This window comes from Lupinus angustifolius, chromosome LG16 (assembly GCF_001865875.1).
Source record: "Lupinus angustifolius cultivar Tanjil chromosome LG16, LupAngTanjil_v1.0, whole genome shotgun sequence".
Taxonomy (NCBI): domain Eukaryota; kingdom Viridiplantae; phylum Streptophyta; class Magnoliopsida; order Fabales; family Fabaceae; genus Lupinus; species Lupinus angustifolius.
This window is the reverse complement of record NC_032024.1, coordinates 20551305-20567507: the sequence shown is the minus strand read 5'-3', so window position 1 is coordinate 20567507 and position 16203 is coordinate 20551305. Positions and strand designations below refer to the sequence as shown.

At 28.4% G+C, this 16203-nt stretch overlaps 1 protein-coding gene across 2 annotated transcripts; it reads left to right on the top strand.

Moving 5' to 3' along the window:
- Nucleotides 10575–14984, top strand: LOC109329777 (protein ENHANCED DISEASE RESISTANCE 4-like). Of its 2 annotated transcripts, XM_019563595.1 has the most exons (6): nucleotides 10575–10992; nucleotides 11468–13721; nucleotides 13889–13949; nucleotides 14036–14259; nucleotides 14618–14674; nucleotides 14717–14984. In XM_019563595.1, exons 1-5 carry the CDS (start codon nucleotides 10878–10880, stop codon nucleotides 14670–14672), a joined length of 2709 nt encoding a protein of 902 aa, XP_019419140.1. In that variant the 5' UTR covers nucleotides 10575–10877; the 3' UTR covers nucleotides 14673–14674; nucleotides 14717–14984. The 2 variants fall into 2 exon arrangements, with proteins under 2 accessions (XP_019419140.1, XP_019419139.1); XM_019563594.1 differs by having other exon boundaries at nucleotides 10576–10992; nucleotides 14618–14984.

The window sequence follows — 16203 nt, the reverse complement described above, 5'->3', positions numbered from 1 at the left end:
CCTTAAGGTAATTCCTTTTTAGAATGATCATTATATTTGAAATTAATATTAAAAAATGATTTTATTTTTTGGTTTAGATATTCATTATTAATTGTTGATTATTATAAATATTTTTATTTAGTGTTGTTGATTTATTAATACTAGTGGTAATAGATACTTTATGTCTGCCAGTCCAGATTTATACTTTTACGATGTCAATTCAAATTATATATATTTTATTTTGGAGAATTAGAATATTTTTATATTGTATACTTTATATTGTATTTTTTATTGGGATACTTTATATTATAATGTTGTTTTATTATAATGCTAGAGAGATGATTAATATATTGGTGGTAGTTACATATAATTATATGGTTTTTTGTAAAAATTAAAAAGTTTAAGGGCAAAATAAAAAAGTGAAATTACATAATGATAGTTACTTTATGTTTCCCTTTATATATAGAATTATAATATTTTTGTGTTGTACACTTTATATTGTATTTTTTATTGGAATGCTTTATATTATAAGATTTTGTTTTATTATAATGCTAGAAAGATGATTAATTCATTGGTAGTGGTTACATATAATTATATGATTCTTTTATAAAAATTAAAAAATTTAATGGGAAAATAGAAAAATGAAATTACACCATGATAATTATTCCATATTTTCCCTGTATATGTAGTATGTTTCCCTTATATATACTATAGATAACTCATTATTACTAGGACTTTTTTATTTAGTACCCGATATTCAAATTTGTATTTATTCATTTTAAAAAAGACTTCATATAACTTAAGTGTTAAATATTATTAACTATATATATTAAACATTTTTATTAAATGGTTGCATTAATTACTCTTTAGCTATTCATTATTGCAAATATTAAATACTTTAGATATATTATTATTTACACATTATTAAACTATATTTTATTAATAATTTTAGATAAATCAAAAATTGAGAGAAAAGATAAAATACTAGTTGTTAATCATCTTTCCCACCTCAGGAAATGGAAGCAATATCATGAATGACTAAGATCATTTCTTGACTCATATGAAAAAGAATTAAAATATACAACATGAGTCATGTTGCACTGGTTCATTGATTAACGTAGTACCTTAATCAATTGACAAGTCTGTTTTGTGTTATAACTATTTTCTGTTTTAACTGTTTAACTGATTGCAACAGTTTGAACTGTCAAAACTGCTTTGTATAAGTTTAGGCAATTTCCAAAAAAGTGTAGCATTGCATTCTATTATATAGGATTGATCTAGAGAGTATATTTTGTGTTTTACATTATGTTTTGAAGAGAGAATTGCATGTGTGAGGAAGAGAGATTAACATGCCATATTGAATATTGATTCTTTGTTATTTGCATAATGTTTTTCATATGCTTAGTCTCATCCTTATCTTGTTCACATGTTCATGCATTATTGATAAAGATTCTTAGAGAGATATCTTGTGATTACTGTTTTTGATTAACTCACATGTATACGATGACTTGAGTGAATTGTGAGTGAGTTAATCTTAAGGTCTTTCATTGTTATATTTCAAGCATTATTGTGCTTATAATACATTGCTTTTGTAATATGTTTTTGTGTGTATTGAATTGATCTCTTGGTGTCTTACCACCACAAAGATAGAGTGTTTATTCACCAAGACTGGGAGGTCTTAATTTGAGAACGAGAATCTTGGTTGGGGCTGGTTCGCGAGAAAGGTTTTCTCAGGCGATAGGTAGAGTCAAACCAAAGATTAGATGTTCTAGATTTCAAGAAAGAAGCGTCCTATGTTTTGTAAATTGAATTGGTGTATGTGATTATACTTGTATTCAATATAGTGAAGAAGAAAATCTCTCAAGATCATAAGGGGAGGCCTGGATGTAGTTTGCAGTGGACCGCAAACGAATCAAGATAAAAATCCATCTTTGCACGTTGTTCTCTCTTAATCTTCTTTACATTTCTTGATGTTTTAATGCGAGTTAGAAGCTGATATTTTACATGATTGTACCCTGCCATATACTTGTTAATATTGCCTAAAAATATCTGCTTTATTTGTGCTTATCTAGTTATAAATAACTGTGCAATTAGCCTCTGATCATTCTGGATCATTCTGTTATGTGTATGTGTTAATCGATTAAGACCTGTTGTTAATCGATTAACTGAGCTGTTTCCAGAACTGAGTTTTGGTGCGAGAAGCGATGATTGATAACCGCTACACCTATTCAATCTCTTCTAGGTGTGCCTAGGCCACTCATACCTAACAAATATCATCTAATCATTTTTAAAATTTAAAATTCTAAATATAATATGTAGTAATTACTCATTTTTAAATAGTAGATCTTAAAACATTCACAATTAATATCATTTAATCATTTTCAAAAAATTTAATAGTAGTAAGTCATTATTATTATTAGTAGAATGAGCTATGATATTACAATTAATTAGGAAATCTGTTGACATTCTATATCGCTTAAAAAATAATAGACAATGAATTTATTTCAAAATAATCATTTTTAATACAAATTATTTAAATAGATCTTAGAATGTTTTTAATTAGTATTATTTAATTATTTTTAAAACTTAAATAGTAAGAATTCAATCTTATTAAAACATTCTCAATTAATATCATCTAATCGTTCTTTAAATTTTAAAATTCTAAATAGAATATGTAGTAATTATATTTAAATAGTAGATCTTAAAACGTTCTCAATTAATATTATTTTTTAAAACTTAAATAGTAGGAATCTTTTTTATTATCAGTAGAATGAGCTATGATATTATAATTCATAAAGAATTATGTTGATATTCTATCTCACTAAAGAAATAAAAGACAATAAATTTATTTCAAAAAATAATCAATTTTAATTATTTAAATAGATATTAAAATTTTCTCCATTAATATTATTTAATTATTTTTAAAACTTAAATAGTTGGAATTCAATCTTATTAAAAGATTCTCAATTAATATCATCTAATTATTTTTTAATTTTAAAACGCTAAATAGAATATGTAATAATTACATTTAAATAGTAGATCTTAAAATTTTTTTCTTGAAGCTTGGATGCTAAAGCACCCCAAAGAAATTGATTAATAAAAGAACAAGTCTATAGTTAGGTAGCCCCAACCAATTTCCATTACAATCAAGAAAGATTAGTCTAGAAATTAAAACCCACAAAGTAAAAGTCCTAGATTAAATTCCATGATTAGCTAACAAATAATAGATCTTAAAATGTTATCAATTAATATCATTTAATCATTTTTAAAACTTAAGTAGTAGGAATTCATTCTTATTATTAATAGAATGAGTTATGATATTACAGATAATAAAAAATTTTGTTGATATTCTATATCGCTTGAAAAATAATAGACAATGAATTTATTTCAAAATAATCATTTTTAATACTAATTATTTAAGTAAATCTTAAAACTCTCTCAATTAATATTACTTAATTTTTTAAAGCTTTAATAGTAGGAATTTATTCCTATTACTAATAAATGAGTTATGATGTTACAATTAAAAAGAAAATATTTTGATATTCTGTGTCACTTAAAAATAAAATTAATGAATAGGGTTGAAGATAAAAATATTATATCCATTAGATAATAATATTTTTTATTATTGCAACTATGTATATTAATATTTTTCTTCTTTATTTACGAATTTGTTCAAATCACAAAAAAGAAGAAAGAAGTTGTCTAAATGAGTAACATCTTTGATAATTGATTTTATTGTGGTAAAAGAGTTACATTTGTATAAAGGAACAAAATTTGCAGCCTACCTCTACTAATGTTATTTTTATTTTACAATCATAATAATCTTCTACCTGTATTTATGGCTTAAAAAATAATATATTTGATTTGATTGTCATAATCAATTGATTTGTTTTATATATATTGTTTGATTTATTTCAGATTGCTTAATTTCTATCAATACTCGTTATGGGTATAAATTTGAGACAATGCTCATCATGTATATATTTTTTGATAATGAATTGTGTTCAATTTCATTCAATGCTCATCATGTATATATTTTTTGATAATTAATTGTGTTCAATTTCATTCAAAACAACATATTGAAAAAGTTCACCAAAATATAATATCATGAAGGTTGACACTATTCTTTAGACTCATGTACTTTGTCTAAAGAATATAATTAATATCAGTCATTGAAGTTGAATAGTTTTATTGATAAAAATGTAATCATTATATAAAATTGGACTTGCATTAGTAATACGGGTAACACGTATGTTTTTAATAATGTGAATATACGAATAACATGTATTTTAACTATACATAAGTATGAGTAATATGTATTTTCTTAGTATTACGAATGTATGGATAACATATAATCATTAAAATGTACGAGTCACATGTTTGTTTTTAACAGTATGAATACACGAGTAACATATATATTTTTAATCATACAAATATACGAATAACATGCATGTGAATGCACATATCATATATGCGTTCTTTGCTATGCAACAAAAAATACCGTTTGTATAAATACACGGACAATTTGCTAGTTTAATATATAGAATGTGAATGTAATTATTTTCTCAATAACAGTTACAAAATAAGAGTACTTCCATTAAAGTTTTGAAGTATCCACACTTTGGAGAAGATACTCCATTGAATCTCACAACATAACATAAATTCAAAAGGCACTATAATAAATGTAGTGATAAAGAAATTTCAGAAATTCAAATAATGAAGTAATATCTCCATTCCATTATTTCCACTCTATTAATATTTTATATTATAAAAATTAATAGAGACATTATTATTTTATTTATTACATTATAAGATAAAATTTTCATTTATAGTCAGTACAATTTTGAATACGTGGTTTAAAATCATACAAACATGCTTGATTTTGATTTATAGTCCAGAAGCAATCAGGGCCACACCTTCTCTTATCCCTTTCATGAACATAAACATCAACATAGTGTAGTTTATCATTCCATACTAATCCACAGAAAAATTGTGTAGTTCCAAAAGCATTTACCCGAAATTGAAACTCATAATCAGCACCATATGTGACATTATGAATACCAAGATCATCATCTTTTGATTTACAATGAACTTGAAGATTTATTCCTTCACCCAAATTATTCTTAATGTGAACATGTCTAATAGGAAAAAATACTACTCCCCCATCACTCAATATAGTAAGATAGGAAATTATGATTAATATAAAGATGGAGATATGGCTCAAAGGTTGAACCATTGTTGGTGTTTGAAGAGAATTGTAGAGATGGGACAAGTTTGTTTTAATTTATTAAGAGAACAAGCACCACTATATATATATATATATGTATAGGATTATTTGCACATTTTAAAAAGTCAATAAATGATGTAAAAATTAAATACAATATGACTAAAATAATCTCATTAATTGTAATTGGAAACTAGATTAAAAAGAAAATGGGATATAATAGGTAGAAAAATAATAAAGAAATGTCTTTTATTAATCTTTCCTCATTTTATAATTCCCTAATCACATATTTCATAGCAATAAATAATGCATTTAATCATTTTCATTCATCTCATAAGGAGTAGAATGATAAAGAATAATAAAGAAATGTCTTTTATTAATGTTTCCTCATTTTATAATTCCCTAATCACATATTTCACAGCAATAAATCATGCATTTAATCATTTTCATTCATCTCACAAGGAGTAGAATGATAAAGAATAATAAAGAAATGTCTTTTATTAATGTTTCCTCATTTTATAATTCCCTAATCACATATTTCATAGCAATAAATAATGCATTTAATCATTTTCATTCTTCTCACAATGAGTAGTCACCTCATGTGAAATATGACAATGCTGAATTAATGCACTTTTTTATATTTTTTTGTGAGCGACTCATGTGAATAATGACTATTTATCCACAAGGTCATGAGTACGAGTCGTGGGAGGCTTCCCTTTGTGAGGAATAAAATACTGCAAGGAATATTTAAGCTTGGGGTGACACGCTTAGTTATGTATGGGCCTGGAGGTCGCATGACATAACTAAGGTGTTACGGTGACATGCTCAGTATATATATGGGTTTGGAAGGTCGCATGACATAACTGAGGTGTTACACTTACTACTATTTAATTTTAAAAAATGATTAAATGATATTAATTGTGAATTTTTTAAGATCTACTATTTAAAAATGAGGAATTACTACATATTATATTTAGTGTTTTAAAATTTAAAAAATGATTAGATGTTATTAATTTAGAATGTTTTAATAAGATTGAATTCCTACTATTTCAGTTTTAAAAATAATTAAATAATATTGATTGATAACATTTTAAGATTTATTTAAATAATTAGCATTAAAAATGATTATTTTTAAATAAATTTATTGTCTATTATTTTTTAAGTGAGATAGAATATCAACATATTTCCTTTATAATTATAAATTTATAATATCATTACTCTTTCTATTAATAATAACAATGACTTCCTACCATTTAAGTTTTAAATATGATTGAATGACATTAATTAAGAACATTTTAATATTTACTATTTAAATGTGTAATTATTATATATTTTATTCAGTGTTTTAAAAAATAATTAGATGATATTAATTGAGAATATTTTGATTAGATTGAATTCCTACTATTTTACTTTAAAAAATAATTAAATAATATTAATTGAGAACATTTTAAGATATATTTAAATAATTAGTATTAAAAATGATTATTTTTAAAATAAATTTATTGTCTATCATTTTTTAATCGAAATAGAATATCAACAAATTTCCTAATTAATTGTAATATCACATCTCATTCTATTAACAATAACAATGAATTCCTATTATTTAAGTTTTAAAAATGATATAAATTGAGATTATTTTAAGAACAACTATTTATACCCACAATTACTACATATCCTATTTAGCATTTTAAATTTAAAAAAAAAATAGTTAGATGATGTTAATTGAGAATGTTTTAAGATATATTTAAATGTGTTTCATATAATTTTAAAGTAGAAACAAATTAAGTTTAATAAAAAAAATAGCAAATCTAGAACCAAAATAAGAAGTTAATGATGCATTGCAGGAAAGATACTAATTTGGAAAAAAAATTTAACACCCAAAAGTAAAAATATGAACTTTTAAGTCGATTATCAAATTGAATGACATATCAATAATTGAAAAGAGGAAGACAACTTCAACTATATATTTGTAGCATCATTATTAAGTTTTGAAATAAACAAAATATCCATCACTTCATTATTCACGTACATTTCCCAAAAAGGAAAAGTAAAATTAAAAAGTAAAAACAAGTCCACTATAATAAAAAAATATCAAACCCAAAATCAAACCCAGATGTCGCGACCCGATTTTCAATTGGAAGACCAACCCTCCGACTTAGAGAGAGGTGAACTTGACTTCTACCTCTTCCGATTGATTTAGAGTCGCCAGTACATTTTTTTTGCAGTTAAAACGTAGAAAACTCTTTGTTTATGCCCAATTTGGATAAAAGTAGTCTTTGAATAGAGATTCTGAATCCGGGAGTCGATTACAGATCGGAGAAGGTATTAGCATCCCGTCGGCCCGTATTAAAACGGTACCCTTGCTAATAATATGGATCTGTATACCTTTAAAAATTATTCGCTTAAAATTCAATTAGTAAAACAAAATATCTTTATTTTTATATTTGCATATGACAAGAGGTTGTCTTGCTCCTACGTATCCCCGGGTGCAATAGGAAAATCAAAACTACATAGTTCTAGTTCAAAATTTGTTTCTACTTTGGTTGATTGTTAATGATTTGGAAAATACCGGTAGGTTTGAAAGTATTGATTGATTGAATTGGTTAATTTGAAATTGTTTAAAATATATAATTGTTTCGATTTGATGAGACTAATAGTTTAGAAGCGGTATTGATCATAGACCTTCTCCTCATTTTCAGGGGAGTTAGAGACGACTCGAACCATAACCTCACTATAAAGGTCCCATAAAATTATTTGGTAGAATAGTTTCTAATTATTTATACATATAGAACTTAGTGATAAAATAGTTTATTAATTATATATATGGAGTTGATAGTTTAGAAACGGTATTAGTCGTAGACCTCTTTCTCATTTTCGGAGAAATTAGAGACGACTCGAACCGTAACCTCACTATAACAATTTCATATTTAATTTATGATTATAAGGTTAAGTAATAAAATGGTTTTGGAATTATTTTTTGTATATGAAATTAAATGATAAAAATCATTTGAATTATCTTTATATATGGAATTAATAGCTTCATCAAGCATCATTTAACCTTCTATATATCTTCAATCAGATATATTATATAGCTTTAAGATTCTAGTCTATGGCAACTTCAATGATGACTTTTTATTTTTATATTTGTAAAACAATTTTCTTAGATACTTATTAACCCAACTGTTAAAGAATTCCTTTAATTTATGAAGTGCTAGTAGTGTCTCCATTTGCATTAATTTATATAGTGATAGAGAAATGAATTTTAATAGAAGTGAGAAAGAACCCAAAATCCAATAACCTAAAGTCAAAGTATGAAAGACATGTGAGTGATAAACTGAGAATGAAAAAGAGAGGAATTGGGAAGTGGGAACCACGTCCCATCTTTGGCTATGGGCCCTCTCACAAAATTGTCAATTAGATTATCGAGGAGATACATTTATCAACTTTAAAAAAAATTAAGTTTAAAATTTATGAATCGTTAATGTAAAGTTTTTTATATCGTTAATAAATTATCAATTATTAATTTATATTATTTTTGTTTGAAATGATCATTAATGTATGAATATTAGATGATTTGTTGATAATGTAAAAAATACTTATACATTAAATACAAAAAAAGTATATCTTATTAGATAATTAAGTTATCAAAAGTTACTTAACAAAATTTTGTCTACCAGAATACAGAAGTTCAAAACTTAATTGATTATTTTATAATGAAGCAAAATCACCCTAGCTAAATTTGACTTGAAAATTTAATAAAGAGGATTTTGATCTGATATAAATAGGGGTCAACATGAGTCACGTTAGGTTGGTTAAGGTTTATCTTTCACCTGACCTTAAATGTTGATCGAATTATTTTTTTGAATTTGAACTTGGTCTTACACCGAAGCTAACTTAACCCCAAATACTCATGGAACTAGCCTTTGAACCTAAACATAGACCCAATTAAATATAATGCGTACTCTTTAGTTAAAACATTCTCATAATTACTTATTATTATGTATGTACAATTTGACATATTAAATGACATATGTGTATTTTGTTAATCATGTATATTTGGTGTAAAATATAGAGAATCAACGATAATTTTGACCAAAGAGATATCACTACTCTGTACATAATTGAATAGACATATATACAAACATAATCAACCAACGATCATAAGTTGGGTCAGATCATGTTTGTCCCTTATCTCAACCCAAAATATTGAGTAAGTCTAATTTTTAAACCCAAAACCAACCTTAGACTCGACGAAACCAAATTATATTCAATCCCAGTCATAATCAATCAAATTGGGTGAACAAGTAGGATCGAATCTTTATTTACTAGGACATATGATATAAGTGATGCATGATGATGAGTATGGCAACATTTTCACTAGTTCCAAGGTGTATAATGAATGAAGAGTGAATATGCATGTACAATGTATTCCAATTCAATGAAAAAAGCAACTCATGCATTCAGAACTGACAACAACGGATGAGAAGAAGAAGAAGAAGACTCAATAACTCTCACTTTATTAATGCAATATCTTTAACTTTTAACTTACACTTATATTCCAACTTAGATAGTTCAGTTAATGTTTCAGTTTTCTGTTTTTCAAATATCATATTATTATTATTATTACTATTGTTCATTTCCAATGCATAGTTAGCACAAAGCATGCACATATAGACAAAACAATGCAACTAAAATAGGAATCATTCCAAACACGTAGCTTCATCTATTTGGGACACAATTATTTGGTTCTTCTCTTTGTTCGGTTCTTGTTAGCTTAGGACTACGACCATTGGTACAACACTAGTTACGACAACCTCGTAAACCGTTTCTATCATACCACTACAACACTAATTCCCATTCTTAAATCATTAGATTTTGCTACAATTGATAACTATAATGAGGAGTAAGTGAATCCCTCATCTTTAAATAAAAATATAAATTGTGCTCATATTTTTTATAGAGTTTAAAATACACGCATAATGTAAAGTTTTTTGCACTGTCAGTATATCATTCAACTTTAATTCGTATTACTTTTGTTTGACAGTCGATGTAATTAAAATATGATCGATGGATAATTTAATGACAGTATAAAAAACACTTACACTATAAATATATATATATTAGATCCTTTTTTAATATAAAGTTAGGATTTTTATGGTGGAGTCCTTTCTGTAAAATTAATGACATACTAATATTTTTTAAGATATATAAGTGTTCATTCTAATAAACATTGTGAAAAATTTAGTATGACCTTATACTAATAGATCTATGATAGTTTTGGAGATTAATCTTAGAACATTGTAAGATTCCATAGGAAAATTTGTCCCCTCTGGAAAACAATACCACCACTCTTTTTTATTTACTTATTTATATATTTGTGGTCTTAGTGGGAATAAACCAAAAGAAGAAGTAGCAGCTGCAAAAGAAAAAGGAAAAAAAAAAGTGATTATCTTTCACTTTCAGCTTATTGTTTCTGAGAACGAAAGCTTTTGTTAACCAATATCACACACAACACAACCTTAGTTACTTACCTTTCCAACGTTGTTATTGTTGTTACCAAGAAGCCAAGTATCCACTTTTATGTTTTGATACAAACACACTTTCTCTTTTTTCTCATGTGCTTCTTCAACTTCATTCTTCTTACTTCTTACCCTTTTCTTCTTCTTCTTTTGAAATGGATGAGTCTAAGAAATTAAGGTTAGTGAGGTGCCCCAAGTGTGATAATCTTCTTTCTGAACTTGCTGATTATTCTGTTTATCAATGTGGTGGTTGTGGTGCTGTTCTCACAGGTACCCTTTTTTTTATTATTATTCAAGGAATGGTTTATTTTTATTTTTTATTTTGTTTCAGAAATTTTCTCCTTTTGTTTAAGATTGAAAATCATTTTTTGGGTTCTGAGTAATTATGGATAAAATTATGTATTTGCATTTCTTAGTCAATTTATGAAAAGTTCCCAACTTGGAGAACAATTTAGTAATCACATATTTAAAGGAAGATAGTTAAATTAAGAGAGTTATTATGTATGAAATTATTATGCATTTGTATTTGTAGTGTTCATTATTAGGAAGAACTAATCATGTTGTATCAACCTTTTAAATTTCTGGTTTAGTTGTTTCTTAATCAATCAATAAAAAGTGCCAAACTTGCAGAAAAATATAGTAATTATATATTTGGTATTGATGAACAAATACATGGAATGAAAGGGGTTAAAGGGATTTTACTTTAGTTTCTGATTGAAATTGATTTTTTTCTTTTGATCTGCAGCAAAGCATAAGGGTTATGTTAGTGGTAGCTTGTCGGAGAAGTCGGATGAGGGTAAGAATGAAGATTCTGCTAAATCGGATAGTTCGTTGGAAAAAGGCTTAGCTGATTCCATTGGTGATACTTCGGATGTTGATGCTAAGGTCAATAGTAATGAAAAGGATGTAAAGAATGCAAATAATGGAGATAAAAGATTTCCGAATCAAGCCGAGGGTAAAGAAACCAATGAGAAAGGAGTTTTTGAGAATGGTGTTGATGTCAATGTCAACAAAAATAAAGCGAAAAAAGCAATAGGAAGAGAACAAGAGGAACCAAAGTCTCAAACTTGTCGTGAAAATGGGTCTAGATTCGCTGGGAGAATGATGTCTAATTGGCAAAATGGACAAAGAAGCGAGGCAGAGAGGTTTTGGACAAAGCCAAGAACTGAAATGGAAAGTGAGAGATTTTCCACTTCGAATTATCCTTATGAGGGAACTTCAAACAGCCATTCAAGTTTTTCTCATAGCTATGTTCAGCCCTGGCGGCGTCATGAAGAAACAGATGGTGCAAACAAGGTTCAACACCTTGAGCAAGATCGAGCGGAGCTTCTAAGGAAGCTGAATGAGTTGAAGGGTCAGCTCAGTCAGTCTTCCGAAGTGGTTAACAACACGAAAGAAAAGGTCTGGCTTGATGAAAGGATGATTCCTCCAAATCCTTATGCCGGCTCTGATCCTTGGTTTTCAGATGGATCACCTCGGTTGAACAGGAATGCAAGGCAATTTTTTGGTACCGATAAGCATGCGGCAGGTTCCAATTATTTCAATCATCATCGTGATCCAGCATATCCTGATACAGGTGGTCATGAAATGGCTATGCCTAATTTCCATCCTTCGATGCATAATCCGAATCACATTTTGGGGTATGGAGATCCTTTTGCCCCCCAAATTCTAGGGAGAGGTCCACAATCACATCAGCTAACTCATCAATATCCCCCGAAACCCTTGCACCCCTACTTTTCCGGACACTATGTTAATACTAATCCAGATTCATATGAACCATTTGCCCATAGTTCAATGCTTCACCAGCCGTCTTGCTCGTGTTTTCATTGCTATCAAAACAAGCGAAGAGGTTTAGTGCCGGCACGTCCTGTTCCAAATGACCCTATGTTATTCAATCATGAGATCCCAGCAGCATTTGGTCCACACATTCATAATTCTAGAACTGCTGCCATTCCTCCGGTGAGTTTTCACGAAAAGCAATTACATACAAGATGGCCTAGTGACTTCAACTCTGAGATCAGTGGTTTTGTTCGAAGCCGTCCACGGAAAGTGATGTTAGCCACTGGCCGTCAGCATTGTCGGCCCGTAGCTGGTGGTTTGCCCTTCATCACATGTAATAATTGCTTTGAGTTACTGCAACTGCCTAAAAAGGCACTGGTTGTGGCGAAAAAACATCAGCAGAAAGTGAAGTGCAAGGCTTGTTCATCAAAAATCGGCATTGCTATCATCAATAAGAAGTTAGTTATTACTCATGATTCAGAGATGAAGGCAGTTCGCACAAGGGTTGATGATTTCTCAAATGAAGTTGTCAGTAGCCGACTGTCACGTTCCCATGGTCATGTGAACAGGGTTGGTGCTAATTTCTCATCTGATGATTATTCCGGTTATGATTTTCATTCAGTAGATAGAGAACCTCTTCCGCTGGTTGCTGACCTTAGCTTGAGTTCTAACAAATCCGAGGACATGCAAAGTTTTCATTCTTCTCCTATAATGTCCGAAGATGAAGATAGTCCTGAAGTGGTTAATAAGTCCATTCATCAGCCAACCAAAGCATCCGCGTCTCCTCCACCGGCCGGTTCACCTTTGCAAGAGTACCTCGATTACTCTAGTAACAACAACGCAATGAACCGGTTTGGAAAAGGTAACCAAAGTAGTCGTTCAGAGCAAGAGAAGGTGAAAACCGAGAAGATCACAACACGGCAAAATTCATTGAAAGAGGCTGCAGTTGCAACTGAGATGGATGTCCATGATTATTCTAATACGGGGGTCTCCCACGATTGTGGAGATGCAAAAGGAGAAAATGATCATCCTAGGTCCAACAAAGGGGGTGAGTCATTTTTCGGAAACATTATCAAGAAAAGCTTCCTAGATTTCTCTCGGTCTAATCAAACAGATGATCGTAGCAAAATCAATGTCACTGTTAATGGGCAGCCATTGTCGCATCGTGTGGTTAAGAAGGCTGAAAAACTAGCGGGACCAATCCAGCCTGGAAATTACTGGTCAGTATCATCTTCTATACTAATGATTGAAAAACTTTTCTCAAACCAAACAGGCCGGAACATTTTTTGACACACTATCTCACAAATTTGCTGCGAAGTATAGTTTTTTGCTGATTACTTATAAAGGTGTATTGATGGATTTGCCTTTATACAATTTGCTTCACTAGGTATGATTTTCGGGCAGGATTTTGGGGCGTCATGGGTGGACCTTGTCTCGGAATAATTCCTGTAAGTTCAACTACTCTAGCTCACTTTTGTGGTAACATACTTAACAATCCAATCATTATGACTGAATGTGTCGATTTCTGTTGCAGCCATTTATAGAAGAGTTCAATCACCCCTTGCCAGACAAATGTTCGGGTGGAAATTCCCGTGTTTTTGTAAATGGTAGGGAACTTCATGAAAAGGATTTAGACTTGCTTGTTTTGAGAGGACTTCCCACTGAAAGAGATAGATCTTATATCATCGAAATTTCCGGTAGAGTCCTGGATGAAGACACAGCAGAAGAGCTAGACAGCCTTGGAAAACTCGCGCCAACGTAAGTGCCCGGTTTATGTTGATTCTTTTCCTTAGTCTCTAATAATTTTCTACCTGTTTTCTGTTGGAGAATTTAAGTTTCTATTAATTATTACTTGGAAATAGTACAATGCTTAGCTTATCAATCATTTATTACTAACTAGTAAGTCACCCGTGCATTCACATGTACCACATTCATTTCGGCACATGTTCAAAAAACGCGTAGATATAAATCAAGCACGAGCAGACAAATATATAATATTAATCGTGTAATAAATATTGATTACGTAACAATCAGGTGATGTGGTCCACAATTTGAAACAATAGTCGAGTACGATATCTTGATCATCTATTAATCTTATTGCATTTCAATTTAACAGAGTGGAGAAAGTGAAGCATGGATTTGGCATGAAAGCACCTAGAGCAGGTTCATAATTCAAGTGTAGAAATGAATATTCTCTCTCAAGTTTGAGATGATGAATCATGGAACAAGTCTAGAAATTTTCTCAACATTACTTGGAAATTATTCTATTATATACAAAGTCCAAGTTTGAGTCATTGCAGGACCTGAATTTAGATTACATATGAAATATGTAAATTTATTTCTTATGTTAAAAAAAACTGCATTAGAAGTTATGTGCTTGATGATATCAATTAGTTTAGAAAAAGTTGAAGTGTGTTAAGTCTTGATTAATCTAGAGTCTAATTTGATGTATCCAAATTTGTAATATACCTTATAAGTTTTTTTTTATAGTATTTATGCATTTTGTAATGAATCATAGAAGCTTTTTCAAGAGTTGTGTGAATTTATTATGACATATGTCGACCTCCCAATTTTTGAATGGTTATCAGTTATCTCTAAATTGTGTCCTCAATTCGATCAAATTTTGATATTTATTAAAAAACATAGAGAAACAAAGTTAAAATTATATGTTATTTTTTATTATGTATCAAAATTTTATCTTCATTCGCAATTTTTAAGTATCCACCCATACTTTGATACATAAAAAGTACTATATTTTATTCTAAATAGTCTGAATTTAAATTTATTAAGAAGTTCCAAAGGAATATAAAAGGTACATAACTTGGATCTTGTTTGAAAAGAGAGAAAAATAGATGGGGTTGGTAAAGCTTTGAGAATAAAGCTATTAAAGTTAATGAAGTAATTATTAATTAATAAAAATAATACACTTTATTATGTTACTATATACATAAAAAGTACTATATTCTATATAGTATAATAAAGCTATAGAAGTTAATGAAGTAATTATTAATTAATAAAAATAATACACTTTATTATGTTACTATACACAAAAAAAATACTATATAGTGATTTATAAGTGACATGTCACTTTTTTATAATGTATACAAATTTGAGACAAAATTTGTAGAATAATATATCATTACATTGTAAATGCAGTGATAATTGCACAAAATATGCATCTAAGAAATTTTATAATTTTGTTTACAAAAAAAATTAAGCCATCATTTTTTTGAGAAGGAAATCGTATTCACCAAACTTAAGGTTGACAATGAACCAAACTACTAACTCAGTATTTGTTCAAAACTCGACTCATTATTTGAGATGAAAATTGAGTTCGTTAAATAAACGAGTCAGACTTGACCTACAAGTTGACTCGTAGATTCATGAACTAGCTCGATATATATATATATATATTTATTGTATATTATATATATAATATTTATATATATTATATTAATATATATATATGCTATATTATATTAATATATATATATATATATATTATATTATATATAAACTAACCTTTTATATTTATTATTATTATACCACCACTTTATACTAGTTTTATAATTATTGTTGTTATATTTATATATAACTTTGTGTAATATTTTTTAGAAATCAATTAATTATCAAGTTGTCCGAATAAACCAATTCAAGCTGAGCTAAACTCGAAGTAAAAAATAACTCGTGTCGAATTAGAGT

Coding starts and splice junctions, on each gene's coding strand:
- LOC109329777 (XM_019563595.1), top strand. CDS start 10,878: ATGGATGAGTCTAAGAAATTAAGGTTAGTGAGGTGCCCCAAGTGTGAT. Junction 13,722..13,888: donor ATCCAGCCTGGAAATTACTG/GTCAGTATCATC, acceptor TTGCTTCACTAG/GTATGATTTTCGGGCAGGAT. Junction 13,950..14,035: donor CTTGTCTCGGAATAATTCCT/GTAAGTTCAACT, acceptor TTTCTGTTGCAG/CCATTTATAGAAGAGTTCAA.